The sequence below is a fragment of the Coenobita brevimanus genome, chromosome 28 (assembly GCF_032717465.1).
Source record: "Coenobita brevimanus isolate Jiangsu-jjx chromosome 28, ASM3271746v2, whole genome shotgun sequence".
Lineage (NCBI taxonomy): Eukaryota > Metazoa > Arthropoda > Malacostraca > Decapoda > Coenobitidae > Coenobita > Coenobita brevimanus.
The window spans coordinates 13835688-13860215 of record NC_136981.1 but is presented as its reverse complement, the minus strand read 5'-3'; the positions used below and the strand labels follow the sequence as shown (position 1 = coordinate 13860215).

The following is a 24528-nucleotide window of genomic DNA, read 5'->3' as shown; positions in this document are numbered from 1 at the left end:
CCTGGAGAAGTCCAAGTGGAGAAACAAAGAATGAAATCGATTTCATTATAACAGATAAGAATAATACGATCACAAATGTCACTGTTGTCAACAAAGTAAATATCCGAAGTGACCATAGAATGGTGGGTTGCACGACCAAATTCAATTTCAAAACTGTAAGAATGAAGATGCTTAAATATAAGGAGATAAGCCAAACAAAAGTAAACGAAAACAAAGCAGCCTTTCAGTTGGAAAAAAGGAACAGATTTCAGGCTCTAAGTAATGCTCAATGTGCCACTGATCAGCTGAATGACAGACTAACAAAAGTGCTAAGAGAATCAGCGAAGGTAGTGGGAAAACCTAATACAACCAAAGCCAAGAAGTATTCAGATGACACTCGAGTTTATGAAAAAACAAAAAAGAAAGGAAATGAAAGTTAAAACAAAGATGAAATAGAACAAGTAGAATTAAATAAGCCTATCAACAAAAGACAAAGGGAAGAAAAAAGAAAGAGAAGCATTGATCAGATCAAAGAAACCATCAAAAACGGAAAAAGTCTGACACAGGTCCGAAGTACAATTGGCACTAGGAAAGCGACAAATTACATCACTGAAAGACAAAAATGGTGAAGTCAAAAAATGCAGAGATAAGATGTAGAGATAAGATGTTCAAGAGAGTTCAAGAAGTATTCAAAAGACACTGGAGTTTATGAAAAAAAAAATGAAAGTAAAAACAAAGAAAGATGAAATAGAACCAGCAGAATTAAATAAACTTATCAACAAAGTCAAAGGGAAGAAAAAAGAATGAGAAACATGGATCAGACCAAAGAAACCATCAAAAAATGAAAAGGTCTGACACAGGTCCGAAGTAAAATGGCACTAGGAAAGCAACAAATTACATCACTGAAAGACGAAAACGGTGAAGTCATAAAATGCAGAAATAATTTGGTGAAAAGAGTTGAAAAATTTTACAAAGAACTGTATGCATCAAAGACCGTAGTACTGACAGCTAACTTTTCAGTTGACACAAGTGAAATACCTCAGGTAACACCAAAGTAAATATTTCTCTTAAAAACATGAAAAAAGGGAAAGCTCCAGGAGAAGATGGAATAGTAGCAGATTAATTGTTGGATGCAGGAGTAGAAGTACAAAACTGGCTTGCTCACTTATTTACTCAATGTATAAAATAGAAGAAAATTCCCAAAACATGGTGTAATGCAATACTTATTTTACTTTACAAAAAAGGTGACTCAAAGGATCTTAGTAACTATCGACCCATTAGTTTATTATCAGTCATTTACAAACTTCACTAGAGTCCTTACGAACAGAATAACTACAAATTTCGAGGAAAACCAACCTCGTGAACAGGCGGGACACTGAAGCGGGTATTCGACTACTGATCATCTACACACAATAAATCAGCCAACTGAGAAAACTACAGAACATAATAAACCACTGTTCTTAGGTTTTGTTGATTACGAAAAGGCTTTCAACTCTGTGGAGCACATAGCAATCATAAACTTATTCCGAGAACAAGGAGTGAATGAGAACATTGTAAAACTGCTCGAAAACATATATAAAGAGGGAACTGCTACAGTTAAATTACGTAAGGACTCAGAGAAAATTAAGATTGAGAAGTGCGTGCGTCAGGGAGATGCAATTTCACCAAAATTATTTACAGCATGCCTAGAAAGAATTTTCCGAAAGCTAGACTTGGAAAACAAAGGAGTGAACGTAGATGGAGAAAAGCTAAACCATATAAGATTTGCAGATAACACTGTCCTAATCTCAGAAAGAGCAGAGACACTGCAAGAAATGTTAAATTACCTGGACAAAGAACATCTCAAATTAGGGCTAAAGATGAACCGGAGTAAAACTAATGTTTAATCCACAAATACCAGAGAGCGTCTTTAGATTAAGTGGAGAAATTCTTGAAGAAGTCGGGAAATACAATTACTTGGTACAAAAACTAACATTAACGAAAGATAATGATAGCAAAATAAAAAGAAGCATTACAGTTGGATGGAAAGCTTTCGGTAAACAGAGAGACATTATGAAGAGTAGCTTGCCAGTTTGTGTGAAACGAAAAGTATATAACGAATGTATAATTCCTGCTATGACGTATGGTTGTTAGATCTGGAAACTTACAATATCCATGGAAAATAAATTAATCCGTTCTCAGAGAGCAATGGGATGGTTAATGTTGGGAATATCTTTAAGAGACAGAAAACGATCAACTTGGGTGAGAGCTGACTAAAGTCAAAGAAGATGGCATATAGTGAATGGTTAGCGTGTAGAGGTAGGGGAGAAGATGAGAGAGAGAGAGGAGAGAGGTATTATGTGAGCATGAGAAGGGAGGTGAAGAGACTGGTGAAGGAGAGTAAAATGAAAGTGGATGAAGAGTTTGGGAGGAATCTGAGTGTGAAATGGAGGGAGAGTAAGAAATTGTTTTGGAAGGAGGTAAAGAAAGTAAGGCAGTGTGAAAGGGGAAATAGTAGGGGAGTGAAAGATAGGAATAATAGAATGTTGGTGGAGAAGAGAGAGAAGTTGAGGAGATGGAAGGAGCACTTTGGGGATTTGTTGAATGTAGAGAGTGACAGCAGTGCGAGTATAAGTGGTTGGGGAATGGCTGGGAGAAGAAGAGATGAGAGGAGGGAGGAAGAGATCAGTAGGGCAGAAGTAATGGAAGCAATGAAGAAGATCAAGTTCGGAAAGGACCCAGGAATGGATGAAGTGTGTGGTGAAATGCTGAGGTATGGGGGTGAGATTGCTGTGGAGTGGATATGGAAGTTGTGTAGATTGGCTTGGGAAGAGGGAAGGGTTCCAGAGGACTGGAAATCAGGAATAATTGTTCCTTTATATAAAGGAAAAGGGGAGAGAGAAGTATGTGGTAACCATAGGGGTAATTGCCTTCTTAGTGTGCCTGGTAAAATATATGGTAGAATACTTATTGATAGGGTTTGGCATATGACAGAGAAGCTAGTTGGAGAAGAACAAGGGGGATTTAGAAAGGGAAAAGGGTGTGTAGATCAGATATTTGTTCTAAGATGTTTAGTGAAGAAGTATCTAGAGAAGGGAAAGAAAGTGTATGCTGCCTTCATGGACTTGGAGAAAGCTTATGACAGAATAGATAGGCAAGGTATGTGGAATGTATTAAGAATATATGGAGTGGATGGGAAATTGTTGAATGCTGTGAAGAGTATGTACGAAGGAGCTAGGGCTACGGTGCGAGTGGATGGTGAGTTGAGTGAGTTCTTTAATCTCAATCTGGGGCTGAAACAGGGTTGTGTGATGTCTCCATGGCTGTTTAATATATACATGGATGGCGTTGTAAAGGAGATGCAGGATAGGGCAGTGGATGTGGGGGTGGCTCTGATGAATGAGGGTGAGATTTGGAAGATTCCGGTGTTGCTGTTTGCTGATGATACAGTATTGTTGAGTGAAGGTGAATGGGAGTTGTAAGGTCTGGTGAATGAATTTGGGACAGTGTGTAGGAGGGGGAAACTGAAAGTTAATGTAAACAAGAGTAAAGTTATGGTGTATGAGAGGAATGAAGTCACAGAATGTACAGTGAGGTTGGATGGTGAGGATATGGAGAGTGTGAGTGCATTCAAGTACTTGGGTAGTGTGATGAGTAAGGATGGAACACTGGGGGATGAAGTGCGTGAAAGGGTACAGCAGGGAAGGAAGGTTGTTGGTTCACTGAAAGCAGTGATGAGAAATAGGGAGGTGAGTATCGAAGTTAACAGGTCATTGCATGATAGTATTGTGATCCCTACCCTGACGTATAGAAGCGAGGCGTGGACCTTGCAAGAGGGGAACAAGTCAAGAGTGAGAGCAATGGAAATAAGTTACTTGAGAGGAGCATGTGGAGTGACATGGAGGGATAGGTTGACGAATGAAGAAGTGAAGGAACGTTGTGGGGTGGATGTTAATATGGTTAAGAAGATTAAGAGAAATACACTGAGGTGGTTTGGACATATGGAGAGAATGGAGAATGAAAGACTGACTCAGAGGGTGTATGTAGGTGAGGTGGAGGGAGGGAGAGGGAGGGGTAGACCGAGGATGAGGTGGAGAGATGGAGTTGAGAGGTATATGAGGGAGTGGGGGTGAGTTGGGGGGAGGGTAGTCAAATGGTGGGTGACACAGCGACTTGGAGGCGTTTTGTCTGCGGCCACCCTTTGCGAGCTTAGGGCGTCGGGCTATAGACAGACAGATAGATATAAGAAGAGAAATAGAGGTGGGCAGACCATGTAGCAAGAATAAGGGATAAGCGATGGAGCAAGAGGTTGACTGACTGGACACAAGAGATTGTAAGCGTAACAGAATAAGGCCAGACAGGAGGTGGAGAGATGAGATAGCGAAATTTGCAGGAAAAATGTGGCAGAGATTGGTTCAGTCAAGGAATTCGTGGAGAAGGTTGGGGGAGGCCTTTGTTCAGCAGTTGACCTGTAAGGGATGATATTATATATATATATATATATATATATATATATCATCAGCCGTTTGAGTATCCACTGCAAGACCGGCCTATCCCTACCGAAGTCGGGACGATACAGCCAATGTATTTCTACCAAGTGGCTTAGGCTGTCTAGTAGAGATTGTATGTAGGGTGAGAAGTGCTTGCAAGTGTAATTGTAGTGTTGGAGTGGCTTTGGATGTGTGTGTAGTCTGTGAACCAAGTGTAATCGGCCCGCGCAAGCCGACTGGGTGCAAGCATATTTTATAGTAAGCGACACTGGTTCAACCACAGCACCCTTTGTGTCCGTCAATGTAGTACGTGGCCGGGTGAACACTCCCAAAGTTTATTACCCTGGCGGGGCGCGAACCCTGGTTCACCCGTGTACGAAACGCACACTCAACCACTGTACCACAGAGGGTCCATATATATATATATATATATATATATATATATTGGCGTTTGGAAGAGCAGATTATAATCTTATTAGTCTTTTAGCATACGCTTTGAAATAACAGTACAAGCAAATTCAAATGCAAAGTTGAAACTGCCATTGAATCTATCTATCTATCTATCTATAGCCCGACGCCCTAATCCCGCAAAGGGTGGTCGCAGACAAAACGCCTCCAAGTCGCTTTGTCACCCACCATTTGACTACCCTCCCCCCAGCTCACTCCCCCTCCCTCATATACCTCTCAACTCCATCCCTCCACCTCATCCTCGGTCTACCCCTCCCTCTCCCTCCCTCCACCTCACCTACATACATCCTCTTAGTCAGTCTTTCATTCTCCATTCTCTCCACATGTCCAAACCACCTCAGTGTATTTCTCCTAATCTTCTCAGCCACATCAACATCCACCTCACAACGTTCCTTCACTTCTTTATTCGTCAACCTGCCACTCAATCGTTACAGATATTGTTTTCCTTATCCTCTCAGTATGCATAACAAAAACGAATGAAAAATGAATATTTACACCCAATGCAAACTATATAAAATATAATCCTGCATCAAAGTTTATTGGGTACTCACCTGTTCTACTACAGGTCGACATAGAGCAGCGTAGTACCGGTGGCTTGACCCCGCCCGCTGCTCCACACAGTACTCGCTGGTGGTCCTGTCATACACCTCATTCCAGAGTAACTTCACCTCGCCATCTCTAATGTACAGCTTGTCCCGTGAGGTTTCATTTAAATCTACATATTTTATCTGGTAGTTTGGTGGACATATAACTGGGGAGTGTGTCCAAGTTATGAACTGGTTTGATGGTGCAACTGTTCCGTTGTCCAAACGTGAAATAATGGGGACTTGTATAGGATCTGAACAGTTGCCAGAAGAGTCACTGTTCCAGCAGCATCTCTTTCCTATGACTGAGTTTGAAGATGTATGTTCTGCGTTGCACAATACCACCCACATACACCATGAAACAGGCACAACCAAGAAACCTTTCTTGAACATCATATGGACCAGCGATGCCCGCTTTCAGGCTCTGTTGGAAGAAAAATTTATTATATCATTACTACAGTGTTCTGCATCAGGTCTGCTGTATTATGTTCCCGAATCGAAAAAAAATAATAATAACAGATCAGGACAACTAAAAATGTTTACAGAGTTTCTGGATATTTCGTATCTAGGGCCCAAGGTGTTCCGGTTATAAACTGCACTTACCCTTGACGGAAGATAAGCCTAGTATCGTTCAAACGTTCATCCAAATTTAATGTCAGAAATAATCATACCTTTATGCTTCATACTCATATTACTTTGTACACATTCCAGCTGGTGACTAAATAACTGACCTGCCACAAACTACCCAGGCGTTCTGTCAAGGTGTCAATTCCATGTGCTACAAAGTAACTTTGAGAAACTAGCTTCGTAAAGTTAACACTCATCGCGACAAGACAGTGAACACCTTTAACTGCCGCACCCATCCCTGCAGTATTAGAAAGGGAAGAAAATAATTATTTACAGGTTCAGCAATCTTCTTACTCAGAGTATGTCGTGGTACAGCTAACTGCCTAGTGCTCAGTGTTCTGCCCTGTCCCATCGTTACATGTTCACGGCTATTACGGCACAGGGCACACATGTTGCCAACTGGATACACCTTAGACACATTCCAGACACACCCCCGACGCAATGTCCCTGCCCTGTCCTGGTCTTCTGCGACTAATTTTCGGCATTCCTGTACAACGGAATTACGCAGACTACATACTAATGACACCCCACAGACGCACATCAAACATGCCACTATCGGTCTTTTACCCTAACTTGGTCCAGATTTTGGATCTTCTGCAGCTTATTTCCCATTGCTGAAGGACAGAATACGAGAGTGGGATGGATCTCCATTCTTTGCATAACATCTCTTCGTGAAAAGCATCATATTCTATAATCCAAATTCAAAATGCAAACATGACAATTTTATGTTATGTTTGAGTAAAAGGAGCATAATACACTTACCCCTCAATATTTGGCCTGGGACCACATTCTCCAGAAAGATACAGGGACCCAGTGACTGTGTGGGGGAGTAACACAATTAGGGACACAGTGGATCTGGCCGGCATTGTACGTGCGGGGGGGAAAATAGGGTACGCTAATTTCCTAGTCTGAATTACCACCTTCTGTTTCGAATTTCTTTTATCTTGAAAGTTTTACAATCTTGAGTAGGCATTGATATTTATTGTTTTTCAATGTTGGGACACACCTCGTACTTTAATAGTCAAGCAGCCTTAAACACCACCGACTCCGCAGATCAGAGAAAGTGGTGAGTTACAAATTGCATAATGAAAGGAATGGCGAATGAGAAGAACTAAGGAAACTTTAGACTGGAAATCTGAATGAAATAACTCTGAAGAGTCTAAAAACAAAGAATCATCAAAAATGAAATCTACTGCAACTTTCAAAATCAAGTCAACATAGAGGGGAAAACTCAATATCCGAACAATGTCAAATTTAAAAAATAAACGAGAAAATATAGTTCCTGATATTAGGCAGACCAAACATAACATCCTTCGGTCTTAACCTGTGCATTCTTTTGGTTCTGACCACGGCATCCTTCGGTCCCAAAAGACACTCTTCATTAATATCCTTGTTATTCTTTAGTCTTAACGCTAGCAGTGTTCAAAGGGTCATTCAGAGACCAGGCACACACCAAACCTACCCTATTCGAGAAAGCTATATCCTTTGCTTCTAAATATACCATTCGGCTATTCGGTGTTATTAGGATATCCTTCAGTCCTATCCTACGCATTCTTCGGTCCTAACCTTGGAATTTTTCGGCCCTGACCATGCCATTGTTCATTGTTTTCATTTCCGATTCCTCCCATCACATTTCGGATCGGTACCTATGTACGGTATTAAATAAATATGTTTATATGAATACGTCCTTAGTTCTCTGTAGTCACATGACAGCCACAACTAGGATTCTTCCGCTCTAAGCGCCTACTTAAGGTATTTAAATAAAGAACTTCTAGTACCTCTGGCTGAGAGAGAACTCATGTGCCTTAATGTACCAACTAAGTGCAGGTGCATCACCTCCTTTCTCTCTCTCTCTCTCTCTCTCTCTCTCTCTCTCTCTCTCTCTCTCTTGCAGAACGGAAGACAGAAAAACTTTCCTTGATCAACATGTGTGAATGAAGTCATGATCTTTGAGAGTCGTGACATACGTATTATACAGCAACAAACTGTTGATTATAGTTTACTGAATTTTGTGAGACATGCACAATGCACAGAGTAATACTGTCCGTGACTCTCTAGCGGCCAAGCAGTATTAATACTGAAGGTGTTAAGTCCACTTCGTCTTCAGAGTTGTTCAAACTGTAGATGTGGCTTTTGTAGACTACATTTCGTACAGTCAGGTACAGCTTGAGAAATACAGGCCTTGGCCAGAACGGCGTAAGAAAACAGCCTGCCCTGACGGGGAACTAAGAAAATCTGTTGCATGTGTGGCTTTGGAGCCCGGGTGCTTCTATGCTGATTTAGAAAATCTGTCACTACGAGATTTTGGCACATAGGATTGCCACTTTGTATGATGAACTAATGAATAAACAGTAAACAAAGTATCTACGTATATTATAATAAGAATGAATATTTAGTAGGTGGTATTTAGTATAGTGGGACCAGTAAATCGCTTCTCCATCACTCAAGGGAGTCCTCTCGATTATGTGCATTAAAATGAAAATAAAGTAACGTGTACCTAACCATGTTAAACTGTAGTGTGAGGAGCTAGCTAAACAACGGTCTGTTGAGGAGCTGACTGAGATCAAGCCCACTTCCAAGACCTCCTCTTAATACTATATCTGGACGAGATATACAAAGACCAGCACACACACACTAAGGGCAATATAAGGTAGGCACGAGGACACCAGAACAGGTAGGAAGAGGAAGAGACATGAAAGACGTAAGTAAATTCACTGTTATTACGATAGGAAGGTAGTATTATACGATCTGAGACAACACAAAGGTTTTCAATGGAGACATACAAACGAGACAGTCAGTGGACGCAGATCCGATGACCGATTAGCCGTAACAGCATGTGTTGACGAACTAGGAGTGTCATGATTAATAACCGAATGTTCAGACGCTTGAAATATTGAACGAAGATGAGCTGGAGAGTATTAGCAAACACTAAACCCTGGAATGATTACTGTGATCAAGAAAAACCTCAAGTGAAGTCTCGTCTGTCAGGACAAATGCCAAGAAACGCCGGACAGACATACTGATGTAACTATCCATTAGTCCGAGAGGAAGAAGGAATTAGACACTATGTGTAGAAGGAAAGAGGACGAAGAGATGTAAGATCTTATCTACAGACCACTTATGGTTAATAGGTCTGGTAATTGAGACAACAGACTTATCGGCAAGTAGCAAATAATAGGAGAAAGGAGTAATTTTTCAATGGTAGATATGGTAGTAAGGAAGTCATTAGCAACTCGCGATAAATGACTGGATGTATTGATAATACGAGTAACATAATTGGAATCAGTAGTCTTTAAAGCCTTATGTAAATTCAGCAGTGTATTGACAGAGCAGCATTTGTTGTCATTAGACTGTGCAAAAAATATACCATGAAAATAATACAAGTATATGCACCAACTTCTCAAAGCTCAGATGAAGAAACAGAAACATTGTACGATGACATCTCCCAGATTATGGAAGAGGAAAAGACAACATATTCTATAAACATGGGAGACTTCAATGCAAAAGTTGGGAATCTGAAAAACGGAGAAGCATGTATGGGAAAATTTGGAGTGGGAGAAAGGAATGAAACATGAGAAATGCTGGTAAATTTTGCTGAAATGTTTAACATGAGAATAATGAACACATTCTTCCACAAAAAAAAAAGAGAAAGTGGACCTGGAGAAGCCCAAATGGAGAAACAAAGAATGAAATCGACTTCATTATAGTAGATAAGAATAACACGATCACAAATGTCACAGTTATCAACAAAGTAAATAGAGGTAGTGATCATAGAATGGTGGGATGCACAGCCAGATTCAGTTTCAGAAGTGAAAGAAGGAAGATGATTAAAGATAAAAAGATATGGCCAATAAAAGTAAACGAAAACAAAGCAGCCTTTCAGTTGGAAATAAGGAACAGATTTATGGCTGTAAGTAATGTTGAGTGTGACATTGATGAGCTGAATGACAGACTAACAAAAGTGCTGAATCAGCGGAGGTAGTAGGAAAACCTAATACAACCAAAGCCAAGAAATATTCAGAAAAGACACTCAAGGTTATGAAAAAAACGAAAGGAAATGAAAGTAAAAACAAAGAAAGACGAAATAGAATGAGCGGAATTAAATAACCCTATCAACAAGAGACAAAGAGAAGAAAAAAGAGAAACATGGATCACATCAAAGAAACCATCAAAAATGGAAAAAGTCTGAAACAGGTCCGAAGTAAAATGGCGCTAGGAAAGCAACAAATGACATCACTGAAAGAAAAAAACGGTGAAATCATTAACTGCTGAGATAAGATGGTGAAGAGAGTTGAAAAATTTTAAAAAGAACTGTATGCATCAAAGACAGTAGTACCAATAGCTAACTTTTCAGTTGACACAAGTGAAATACCTGAGGTAACACCAGACGAAGTAAATATTCCTCCAAAAATATGAAAAGAGGGAAGGCTTCGGAAGAACATGGAATAGTAACAGATTTACTGTTGGATGCAGGAGTAGAAGTACAAAACAGACTTGCTCACTTATTTACCCACTGTATCAAACAGAAGAAAATTCCCAAAACATGGTGTAATGCAATAGTTATTTTACTCTACAAAAAGGGCGACTCAAAAGATTACCCATTAGCCTATTATCAGTCATTTACAAACTCTTCACTAAAGTCTTTACGAACAGAATAACAACAATTTTGGAGGAGAACCAGCCTCGTGATCAGGCAGGATTCCGAAGCGGGTATTCAACCACCGATCATCTACATACGATGAATCACCTAATTGAGAAACCTACAGAATATAATAAACCATTGTGCTTAGGTTTTGTTGATTACGAAAAGGCTTTTGATTCAGTGGAGCACATACCGATTATAAATTCACTGCGAGAACAAGGAGTGAATGAGAACATTGTAAAACTGCTCGAAAACATACACAAAGAGGGAACTGCTAGTGTTAAATTACATAAGGTCTCGTAAAAAATTAAGATTGAGAAGGGCGTGCGTCAGGGAGATACAATTTCACCAAAATTGTTTACAGCATGCCTAGAAATTATTTTCAGAAAGCTAGACTGGGAAAATAAAGGAGTAAATATAGATGGAGAAAAGCTAAACCATTTAAGATTTGCAAATGACATTGTCCTTATCTCAGAAACAGCGGAGGCATTGCAAGAAATGTTAAATGACCTGAACAGAGAAAGTCTGAAAGTAGGACTGAAGATGAACCGGAGTAAAACTAAAGTAATGTTAAATCCACAAACCCAAAAGAGCGTCATCAGAATATGCAATGAAATTCTTGAAGAAGTTGAGGAGTACAATTACTTGGGACAATACTAAAATTAACAAAAGATCATGATAGCGAAATAAAAAGACGCATTATAATTGGATGGAAAGCTTTCGGTAAACATAGAGACATTATGAAATGTAGCTTGCCATTTTGTATGAAACGAAAAGTAACGAATGTATAATTCCAGCTATGACGTATGGTTGTGGGACCTGGAAAGAGACAAAATCGATGGAAAATAAATTAATTCGTTTTCAGAGAGCAATGGAAAGGTCAGTGTTGGGAATATCTTTAAGAGACAGGGAAAGATCAACTTGGGTGAGAGAGCAAATTAAGTCATAGATATTATAAAAGTTATAAAAGAACAGGAATGGAGTTTGCCAGGCCATATAGGAAGAATAAGGGATGACCGACGGAGCAAGAGGCTGACGGACTGGACACCAAGAGATTGTAAGCATAGCAGAAAAAGGCCAGACAGGAGATAGAGAGATGAGATAGGGAAATTAGCAGGGAAAACGTGGCAAAGATTGGCTCAGTCAAGGAATTCGTGGAAAAGGTTGGGGGAGGCCTTTGTTCAGCAGTGGACTAGTTATGGCTGATGATATATATATATATATATATATATATATATATATATAGTATATGGTATATATAATATATATGTATATAGTATATAGTAGCCTATATATAGTATATAGTATATATATTTAGTGTATATATATACAGTATATATATCTATCTATCTATTGCCAGACGCCTCAATCCCGTTTGGGGTGGCCACAAACAAATAGCCTCCAAGTCGCCCTGTCCCCAGCCATTTCACTGCCCTGCTCCCAACTCACACCCCTCTCTCTCATATACCTCTCCACCCCATCCCTCCATCTCATCCTCGGCCTCCCCCTCCCTCTTCCCCCCTCCACCTCACTCACATACACTCTCTTCGTCAGTCTTACACCCTCCATCCTCTCCACATGGCCAAACCACCTCAGTGTGTTCCTCATAACGCTTCCTATCACATCCACATCCACACCACAACACTCCTTTATATCCTCATTCGTCAGCCTGTCTCTCCATGTGACTCCACAGGCTCCTCTTAAATAACTCATTTCCACTGCTCTCACTCTTGACTTGTGTCCTTCCAACAACGTCCAAGCTTCACTTCCGTACGTTAGAGTTGGTATCACAATACTGTCATCTAGTAACTTTTTCACTTCCATGCTCACTTCCCTGTTGCTTATCACTGCTTTCAAAGAACCAGCAACCTTTCTTCCCTGCTGTACCCTTTCAAGCACTTCACCCTCCAAACCTCCATCCTTACTCATCACATTACCCAAGTACTTAAACGTACTCACATTTTCCAATTCCTCACCATCCAACCTCGCTGTACATTCACTGACTTCACCTCTCTCCAAGACCATCACTTTACTCTTCCTTACATTCACCTTTAGATTCCGTTTCTTACACACTTTCCCAAACTCATCCACCAAGCCTTGCAGCTCCCCTTCGTCTTCACTCAACAACACAGTATCATCTGCAAACAACAGTACAGCGAGTTTCCAAACACTGTCCTCTCTAACCAGGGCCACTCCAACATCCACTACCCTACCTTATACCTCTTTTATTACCCCATCCATCTACAGATTGAACATCCATGGAGACATGACACATCCCTGTTTCAACCCAACTTTCAAAGAAAAAAATTCACTTAGTTCACCATCCACACGCACTGCAGCCTTCGCACCATCGTACGTACTCTTCACAGCATTCAACAACTTCCCATCTACTCCATATATTCATAACACTTTCCACAATCCTTGTCTATCCACCCTGTCATATGCTTCCTCCAAATCCATGAAAGCTGCATACAACTTCTTTCCCTTCTCTAGAAACTCTTCCACTAAAGATCTAAGAATGAATATCTGATCTACACAACCTCTTCCCTTCCTAAAGCCTCCCTGTTCCTCTCCAACTAATTTCTCTGTTCTTTCTCTAACTCTGTCAATAAGTATCCTACCATACACTTTTCCTATTATACTAAGAAGACAAATGCCCCTATGATTACCACACACTTCTTTTCCCCTTTTCCTTTGTACAAGGGAATAATTATACCTGACTTCCAATCCTCCGGGACTCTATCTTCCTCCCAGGCCAGTCTGCACATCTTCCACACCCATTCTACTACTGTCTCTCCCCCATGCTTCAGCATTTCACCACACACTCCATCAATTCCTGGGACTTTCCCAGATTTAACTTTCTTCATTGCTTCCACAACTTCTATCCTACTGATTTCTTCCTGTCTTCTCACCTCCCTCCTTCTTCCAGCCATTCCCCAGCCACTTTTACTCGCATTACTTCCATCCTCTATGTTCAACAATTACTTAAAGTGTTCTCTCCATCTGCTCACTTTTTCTCTCTTCTCCACTAGTAATCTACCATTTTTATCTTTCACTCCCCTGCTAACTTCACTTCCACCCTGTCTTACTCTTTTCACCTCTTTCCAGAACATTTTCTTACAGTCCCTCCACTTTACACTCAAATTCCTCATCCACTCTCTTCTTATTCTCTCTTACTAATCTTTTCACCTCTCTCTTTCTTTCTACATATAACTCTCTCTTCCGCCTCTCAACTTCTTCCACGCCCCTATTTCTCATCCATTCATTGTATGCTTTCTTCTTTTGTGCCACAGCCTGTTTCACCTCTTCGGTCCACCACGTCCACCACGCTGTTCCTTGCACCCTCCTCCATCTTCTCTTCCTTCCTCACACCACATCACATGCTGCACATATTTCTTCTGTAAATATCCTACATACACCTTCCACGTCTCCCATCTGCTCCAATTCATATCTGTCCAATCGTTCCTCCACTTCTCTCTTATACTCTGCCTCTTTCTCATCCTCTTGTAACCTTTCCACTCTCCTTGCAACTACTCCTTCCTCTCGCCTTTCCCTTCTTCTATTCCTCCATCTTACTTGCATTTTAATTCTGGCCACCACCAAGTAGTGGTCAGAAAGTCCACTCCCCCAACCTCTATAAACTCTTGCATCCATTACACATCTTCGCATCCTTACATCCACACACACATAATCAATCATTGCCTTCCTTTCATTCAGTTCACCACCCACCCTTCTCATCACTCGCCATGTATAGCTGTGGATCATTTTATGCCTGAAGAGGGTATTGGCTATCACCAACCCCCTCCCAGCACAAATGTCCATTAACACACTCCCATTCTCATCTATCTCAGCAGGCACACCCCACTCACCAACTATTCCATCCACCTTCACATTCCCAACTTTACCATTCATATCACCAATCAAAAACACTCTCTCATTCCTTCCAAACTTTTCCATGCACACTTCTACATTTGTCCAGAACTCTTCTCTCACTCTTCAAGAACGATCTTGTGTTGGCGCATACACACACACAATCGCCCAAATTTGTATTCCAACTTTCAACTTTACCCACGCAATCCTTGACCCAAGTGATCCATACTGTCTTATGCTCCTCTTCCATCTTTTACTCACAACTATACATACTCCTTCCTTTGCCCTCTCATTCTCACCTACTCCTGCACATATACCCTATCCATACTCCCATTCTCTCACACTTTCTCCTCTCTATTTTGTTTCAATTATTCCACATACATCCACTTTCGCAGCCTCAAGCACCTGGACAATCTCTCTCTCTTTCACCTCATCATTTGCTCGCCTTACATTCCACGTTCCGATAACCATGTCCTTTGTCCGGTCCTTGGTCGTCATCGTTTGGTCAGTCCTTGTCCGAGGCTTATTGTTAGTTTTTTTAGTTAGTTGTTTTCCGGGGAGGGGCACTAACCCTCCGCCAACCCTTTTAGTCGCCTTTTACGACAAGCAGGGATACTGGGGGAGTATTCTTGAGAAAAAACCCTACCCTCAGGGGGGGTATATATATAAATAGTTTATATATGGTATATATATATATATATATATATATATATATATATATATATATATATATATATATAGTATAAAATATATATATATATAGTATAAAATATATATATATATATATATATATATATATATATATAGATATATATATATAAGTAATCCCTCCACTATCCGACGTAACAGAGCCAAAGGCATGTCCGGAAAGTGGTCCTGTCCGGAGTGTGGACTTGTGCTTATGGACCCTAACTCAGAAAAACACCTATACAACTACCTCTGGACATGCATATCACCTATTTAAGACCCAAATCACACCAATAAGGGACATAAAAGACTGAAATAAATGCAAAAGAACCATAAAATTAGGGTTTAGAGGTGAGTTTATACAATATTAAACATCCTGGCTACATAGAACAAGTCCCTGGCTCCTGGACTGGTACTTATGGACCCTAACTCAGAGAAATACCTCCCTACTGCACATGCATAGCACCTAATACCCTATTCACACCAATAAGAGACATAAAAGAGTGAAATGAGGTGTTAGAGGTAAGTGCAGTATGGAAAATACAGTATAGTACAATATGAAACATTGTGGGCACTTACAGCAAGTCCCTGGCCATCTCAATGAATAACCGCCTCCTCTCAGGCTCTGACAGTCAGGAGGATTTCCTGAAGCACTTGAAGTACACTGTTCATGAAGTCTTGCACAGAACTTAGTAATTTGCACTCAGAATTCCATTCTCTTAACACTGCGCACTCTTGTCTTACTTGAACTCAATTGTACCTTAATGAAGTAAATGTTGCACTCTGCACTTTAAGTCTTTCCACTCTTGAAACCATTTTCTAAAGAAAACACACTGAAATTAATTTACGTTAAATTTACAGTCCATTAAATCTTTGTCTTTTCACTCAAAACTCAAATTCCTTAACACTATGTACTGTTTTTTTCACTGCACAACACTGTAAATTCCCGTGTGGTCTAGTGGAGAAGTTCTTGGCATCTAATCACTGTCAGAGTCTGAGAGTAGCACATGCAGGTGACCTAGGGGTGTGTCGCTGGGTCATGGTGATGGCGTACCCACTGCAGATGACTCTGAAGATAGGCGCAAACTCACGTTGAGCGGTGACTCCACCATGGCTGATGTGCTGGGCTGTGGATCGGAGCATGAGGGCCTGTCTTGGGGAGGCAATGGAGTGGAGCCAGGGCTGGGCACAGCGGGGGTCACGGGCCTGAAAAAGCTGTCAATCGTTGATTGACGCAAGGAATGACAATTCTGATGATTAATGATGTGCTGCTTGAAAGCACGCACTTCCTCTACAAGTCCCAAGGGCCCCATCTCCCTGTCACAGTCCGGGTGTTCCAGGTAGTCCAGAATTAACTCTAGGTGTTCCCGGAGTGTGCTCAGCTTGGGGATGGCTGGAGTAGTGTCATGCTGAGAGGAGTCTGCATCATCGTCGCCATCCTCGTCGGAATCTTCAAGCTGGGTACTGACACCAGCAACTGAAGATGCGATTTCAGTATCAGACAGGGTCTGATACCCAGGATCGCCCTCGTTGTCATCCAACCACTCACGCACTTCGTCCACATCAACATCGTCCCCATGCGCACGTAGACGTGCATGGAAGTCATCCACGTCGAAACCTAGGAAATCGTGCTCCACATCCGTTCCGAGAAGCAGACGAGACCAACCATTTTCTAGAGTCTTGACAGGGACTTCCTTCCATGCACTGGCCCAGTTGTAAATAGCAGACTTGATGTTGTAGCGGCGAAGGTTTTCCAAAATCCTCTGGCCTCACGTGTCCCGTCCCTCCCTGTGCTTGTCCTCGTCCTCGAGAACAACCATCACCTCATCCAGGAACTTCCGTTGGTATAGCCGCTTCGTTGCCACGATCACTCCTTGGTCTATTGGTTGGATGAGAGCAGTAGTATTAGGTGGCAGAAACATGCACCTAATGCGGCCATTCTCAGCCACCAGGTCCTTGTTGCACGGGTGGGCAGGTGCATTGTCGAGGAGAAGGAGGGCCTTTACCTGGTTGCGTGGGATTCCCAGTTTCTTCATCTGGTAATGTATGACCTTCACGAAATGGCGGTGGAATCAGTCTTTGAAGATGTGGCCGGTGAACCATGCCTTCAAGGAATGGTACCAAATGACAGGAAGGACATCCCTCACCCCACGAAGACACCAAGGCTGCTTTGCACGGCCAACAATAACAGGCTTAAGCCGGTGCATGCCGTTAACATTAGCACAACACAAAGCAGATACCGTATCCTTTGCTTCAAGAGCTTGCAGCCAGGTACACGCTTCTCCGTCTCCTCGGCTAGAGTGTTCGTAGGCAAAGAGCGATAGAATAAACCAGTTTTGTCAGCGTTGTAGACTTGACTGAGAGTGAGGCCCTCCCTGTCGATCAAGCCCTTCACCTTGTGCCAAAACTCCTCTACTCCATCCTCGTTAGCGTCCAAAGCTTCGCCATGAGACTTACGGTTGGTAAGGCCATCTCGTAACTTGAATGTGAAGAGCCAACCCTCAGATGCCTTGAAGTCTAGGGCGTCGTGAAGCCTCACGAACTTTTCAGCAGCAGCCTTCAGCTCCTTCCCACGCACCATCACACCAGCAGCACGTTGCTGTCGATACCAAATCAACATGGAGCAGTCGACTTCAGCATACTTGGGAGTAAACATCATCTTCCTCTCCACGTAGCATTTGCTTTTCGACAAGAAATCAGCCGTGTACTGCATAAGTTTGTCTCAGGATCTCTTAATATCAAAGAAAGTAGATCGGGCCAGGTCGAACTCATGAAGGATGCGTGACGAAGACCATCCCGCATCCACTTTCTCCAATATCTCCCTCTACTTCTCCAGAGTCAAAACCACTCTCTTCCTCTTCTCAGGCAGCGGGGCCATCGTCACACACACGAAGGAGAGGCACGAGAGCAGAAGGACAGCCTGCAGCAGGTAAGGCACCACCACAAAAGCGAGCACGTGGGCAGCCATGATGACGATCGTGCACTCGCGACAAGAGACAGGTGGTAAGTGGGGAGGATGCAGAGGCACTCTAGCAGACGTCGGAGGAATGATGCACCAAAACAAAGCAGTCCCACGCTGCGCGTGCCAATTTCAAATTATGAGCGGGAAAAAGTCGGATTTTTTCTAATTTTTTGCAGTTTTCGGACCATTTTGGGAATATTGGATCCCGGGACGATAATGTCCGGTAAGTGAGGATGTCCAGAAAGTGGGCGTCCGGATAGTACGGGGATTACTGTATATATATAGTATATATATAGTGTATATATATATAGTATATATATAGTTTATATCTATCTATCTATCTGTATGTCTATATCTATGTATCTCTCTCTCTCACTCCATATGTATTATACAGGGTGTTTCAAAAATAGTGTTCAGAAATTTCAGAATAAATAGAGTAGGAGAATATAAATATACTTTACTATGTGAGATTATCGGGAATATGTCCTATTTACCGTGATACTACACATTTTGTGTTTAATAGGAAACTCTAGGGGATGAAAACAATCGGTAGCTTACCATCACCTTAATACCTTTATTTTTTTCATTATCTTGTTTACACCGATGTAATGTACAGTATTAACGAAACCTAAATAAATGTGAACCTGAAGCAGCAAATCATGTTTGCCTCATGGGTTTGAATGAAGCTTCGTGATTTGAAGGTACTGTGAGCAGGTGAGAGATAGAAGGATGTACTGGCAGTCTTAAGTCAGCACTGGACAAGGAGCAATACACGTCTGCAGAGTACACAGACATGTTACTTACGTTGGATGCAGCAGGAGGAAATGCAGCTGAAGCAGTAAGGATGTATGGTGAGCGATATCCTAACTGGAGGCAACCATCTTGGCCTACTTTCCTCCGTGCAGAACGACGACTATGGGAATATGGCACACTGAATCCACGTGGAGTAAACAGAGGAAGGCCTCATGTGGAGCACCTACTCGATGTAGAAGAGGATATTCGCCATCAGAGATGAACCATATACAAGTACACGTCGACTTGTTGCACGATTCGGTGTGGCTCATGCATCTGTATGGAGGATTGTAAACAAACAAGGACTGCACCCGTATCATTACCAGCCCATCCATGTGCTGGCCGAACGTGATTTTCCCCAGCGATTGGATTTCTGTAGGTGGCTTCTTACTCATGCGAGGGAGAACAACAGTTTTCTTGCACATGTTATGTGGAGTGATGAGGCTGTGTTCTTAAGAGGTGGCATGCTAAACCAACATAATACACACATATGGGCTGCAGAAAACCCACGTGCAACAACAACAAGGGGAGATCAAGAACCCTTTGCGATCAATGTGTGGGCCGGTATTCTTGGTGATCGTCTAATCGGACCGTTTTTGCCACCACAGCGACTTACAGGCAATGTGTACACCAGATTTCTTCAGGATGACCTCCCCATACTACTTGAAGATGTGCACCTCAAAACACGTATGCGAATGTGGTTCCAGCATGATGGGGCTCCACCTCACTTTGCATGAGGTACGAGGGATTTCCTTATTGCTATGTACAATGACAAGTGGATAGGCCGTGGAGGTCCCATTGCCTGGCCACCTAGATCACCCGAGCTAACTCCACTTGACTTTTATCTTTGGGAACACCTGAAGAGCAGGGTGTGTGCTACACCAGTCAACACCCGTCAGGAACTGTGGCAAAGAAGTAAGGAATACACCAGGGGTATATGAACGTCTACCCCAGTCACTTCTGCGCCGAGCCCAAGCCTGTCTCAATGAGGGGGGGGGGGGGAGAAATTTCGAACACCTATTGTAATTCTGTAGTGTACAATACATCGGTGTACACAAATGTATGAAAAAATAAAAGTTTTGAGGTGATGATAAGCTACTGATCGTTTTCATCCCCTAGATCTTCCTATTAAACATAAAATGTGTAATATTACTGCAAATATGACAATTTTCCAAAAATGTCAAGTAGTAAAATACATTTTCGTACCTTATTCATTCTGCAGTTTACGAACACTTTTTGAAACACCCTGTATATATCTATTTATCTATATCCATCTACAGTATCTATCTATCTGTCTATCCATCTATCTATCTATCTATACACACACACACACACACACACACACACACATACATGTATATATATATATATATATATATATACAGTATATATAAAGATTGTTATACATTCTAGAACATGTTCATATTCGGTACAGATCTAATAAATGTAACTTATTCATGGCAATATACTTGAAAGTATTTACGTACCCTTGCATGAGCAAAATACGCTCTGGGTCTGGCAGAGCCAAAGCCCAAACAGTAGAAATCAACACCTCAGGCAAGTGGAGATTTTTTTTTTTTTTTTTTTTTTTTTTTTTTTTACGTTCAATCGGCCAATGATTTCTGCCAGTTCCCCAGTGCCATGTTAGTGGATCCATTCCCACACATGTTACATAGCTTCTTCTTGCGACTCCGTCCTATATCTTGTGTTCTCTCATGCGTATCTAGTGCCGGGTCGTCAATGACCCAACAATGCCATCCATCACATCCACCCACACAACCCTCCCACCGTACTCACCCACTTCACCCGGAAAACTCGCTCACCCTGTCCACCCATCCCACCCTAGGGACTCAGCCATCCTACCCACCCACTCCTCCCATCTGCCCATCCAAATGCCCAACCATCCTTCTTACCCAACCTCATTCTCTTCCCCATCCCATTCACCCATTCGACCCTGACTCATTCACCAAACTTATCCCATCCAAACCAAACTTACCGACCCCTCCCCGACCATCCACATATCCAGCCACTCACCCACCCAGCCCACCAAACGCATCCACTCACTAACCCATCTACCGCTATAATCCAACCCCCCCCCCAACCACTCCACACACACTATACCCAACCTCATTAACCCCACCCACCCAACCAGCGGACTCCAACACACACACACACACACACACACACACACACACACACACACACACACACACACACACACCGCTCGCTGGTGCAGTGGTAACGTTCTCGCTTGCCAACTGGTGGACGGGAGTTCGCGCCTCGCTCAGGTTGCGGAAAGTTTCACTGATGAACTGGGTGGTTATTGTCCCCCTTGAGCAAGGGGACGGGTGTGTGCGTGTGTGAAGGTCACAGCCTTGCCCTTAGATCGGACTATATGAGCTCTCAGCTCCCTTCCGGGAGGGTAAAAGCTGACGATCACGACCATCAAGTGATCCTGACCGACTCGGTGAATTACACACACACACACACACACACACACACACACACACACACACACACACACACACACACTGCCAATTGGTTGGGTGGGCGAGGTGAGTGTGATTGTACTGGTGGGTGTGGTCGGTCGGTGCATCGTCAAGGTGGGTGGGCAGGTTAGTTGGTAAATGGGTGGATTGGTTGGATGGGGTATGTGGATTGGTTGGATGGGGTATGTGGATTGGTTGGATGGGGTATGTGGAGTGGCATGGGATGGGTTGTAGGGGTAGATGGGTTTGTGAGTGGGTGCGTGGGGTGGGTGAGTGGCTGGATATGTCGGTGGTTGGGAGGGTGTGGTAAGTTTGGTGTGGATGGAGTGAGTTTGGTGGATGAGTCGGATTCGAATGAGTGAATGGGATGGGGAAATAAATGAGGTTGGGTAAGAAGGGTGGTTCGGCATGTGAATGGGAGGATGGATCGATGAGAGAAGTGGGTGGGTAGGATGGGTGGGTTCCAAGGGTGGGGTGGGTGGACAGGGTGGGTGAGGTTTCAAGGTGAAGTGGGTGGGTACGGTGGGAGGGTTGTGTGGGCTGATGTGATGGATGGCGTTGTTGGGTCAGCAGGCGGGTGGAATTCGTGGGCAGGGAGAGTGGGTGGTAGAGGTCGATCGGCAAGACGGATCGTCGGAATGTGCTAGCAGAGTGGGTCGCCAGGGTAAGTGGGAAAGGTGGGTTGCCAGGGTGGCTGAGATGAATGCGTGGCCGGGATTCTCTGGGTGGCTGGATGGGTCCAGGGTGGATAGGTGAGTGGGCGAATGTGTTGAGTGGCATTGTAGGGTGAGCTTTGTGGATGGCATTCTTGGGTTAGCAAGGTGGATGGCAGGGATCATTGGGCTGGATGGGTCGCCCAGGTGGCTGGGTAGGGTCGAGTGGCCAGGGTGAGGTCGGTGGGTTGTGTTGGATGGGCTGAGTGGATAGGAGGATGAGTGGGTGGGTGGATATGTGGCTCCCCAGATGACAAGGTAGGAGAGGGACTTAGCATATACGGCTAGTAATCACATAGCATGTCGCAGCTACATGGATTATAGTATATCGCATAGAACACGTTGGATTAATATTTGGAAATCAAATAATACATTAGGGTCACTCCAGTGAAGCTTCATATCTCCAATCCATCCGCCTAACAAATCAGTGCATTGGTGAGGGTAAGGAGATGGAGGTAGGGGGTAGATGTGTGCGATTAACCTGACCTCTAGTTGCAGATTACTCTGTCCCCTGGTAGATGAAAGGAGCTTTTGTGCATGACTGTACAGTTCCGGACATATTAAACAGAAACACCTCATCTACCTGCGAGGTTGTGTAATGCTCTCCGCATCTGGTAACATTGATAATTATGTATGGAACGTCACCAGGTTTTGTTCGGTCGCTAGGACGAACCGAAAGCGGTAATCATTGCTGGTGTGCACAGTTATTGCTGGTACGGTATATAAACAATGTCCCACCTGACAATATAGATACTGAAAATAACGTTTGGTTAATATGATAAAACACTTTCCCACCATACATATTTAATTCACATGAAACACACAGGTTTCGAAAGTGTGACTTTCGACAAACATCACGAAGAATACATTTCCCGACGGAGAGCATAGCCATTATAACATTATAATCACAAAATTGCCATGACCCCCATCCTCCCTGACCGTAAACCTGATTCTGGTAGACCTCTTTAATCGACGCAGGGTCATAAGAGCTGTCGCCATAGGAGGAGGCAGGGTGGGGCGCCTGGGAGACAGGAGGCAGGTGAGTGAGGGGGGGGGGGGCATAGTGGTCTGGCTGGTGGGAGGGGAGGCTGTACAGGAGACAAGTGATGGGGGTAAGGGAGAGTGGACTGTGGTTAAAGCTAGATTGGGATGGGTAAATGGTACGCTGTTACATGTGCCAAATCAGCTGCAGTTGAACGTTGATTATGGAATTTGATAGTCAGGCTTTTAAACGGTATGCAGACTTTGGCATGTTACGCAGTCTACCAGTATATTTTATTATACCCTGTACAGGACGACCTACGTCCCACTCGATGGCACGTTACAAGAACCCTTCATTATTAGTACATGTTGACTATGTCATCACATGATATATGTTGACTATGTCATCACATGATATATGAAACGTCCCTAGAATGTTTGTCTGATATCACACCTGTTTCATAGCAACTGGGAGATATTCTTGTTGCGTTTACGTAGTAACATCATGGATGACGATTGTGATATTGAAAACAGAAGAAGGGGAGGAAGGAATTTTCTCTTGCCACAATAAATAATAGTTATCAGTAGTGATTCGTGCCTATGGTTCTCGTTAATATCTATATGACACCGATGTAAACGAAAACGTGATTTACTAGGGGAAATGATCTAGGTCCTAGGACTTAGGTGGCGAAACTGGGATGGGCTAATTGGTGGGTAGGGAGATGCCATATTATATATATATATATATATATATATACACACACACACACACACACACACACACATATATATATATATATATATATATATATATATATATATATATATATATATATATATTGGGAATATCTTTAAGAGACAGGAAAAGATCAACTTGGGTGAGAGAGCAGACTAAAGTCAAAGATATTGTAGAAGTTATAAAAGAACAGGAATGGAGGTGGGCAGTCCATATAGCAAGAATAAGGGATAACCGATGGAGCAAGAGGCTTACTGACTGGACACCAAGAGATTGTAAGCATAGCAGGAAAAGGACAGACAGGAGATGGAGAGATGAGATAGAGAAATTTGCAGGGAAAACGTTGCAAAGATTGGCTCAGTCAAGGAATTCGAGGAAAAAGGTTGGGGGAGGCCTTTGTTCAGCATTGGAGTAGTTATGGCTGATGATGATGATGATGATGATGATATATATATATATATATATATATATATATATATATATATATATATATATATATATATATATATATACTGTATATACAGGGTGT

The 24528-nt window shown here is 42.6% G+C and overlaps 1 protein-coding gene across 1 annotated transcript in view; it reads right to left on the bottom strand.

Annotated features, from left to right (window-relative positions):
* Positions 1-24528, bottom strand: part of LOC145394741 (G-protein coupled receptor Mth2-like) — a 176957-nt gene that overhangs the window by 143342 nt on the left and 9087 nt on the right. Inside the window, exons 3-5 of the mRNA XM_080268521.1 lie at positions 7475-7539; positions 6890-6944; positions 5468-5667 (exon numbers count right to left, since the gene is read on the bottom strand). Coding sequence (XP_080124647.1) covers positions 5468-5667; positions 6890-6944; positions 7475-7539 — 320 coding nt within the window. The remainder of the gene's footprint in view (positions 1-5467; positions 5668-6889; positions 6945-7474; positions 7540-24528) is intronic.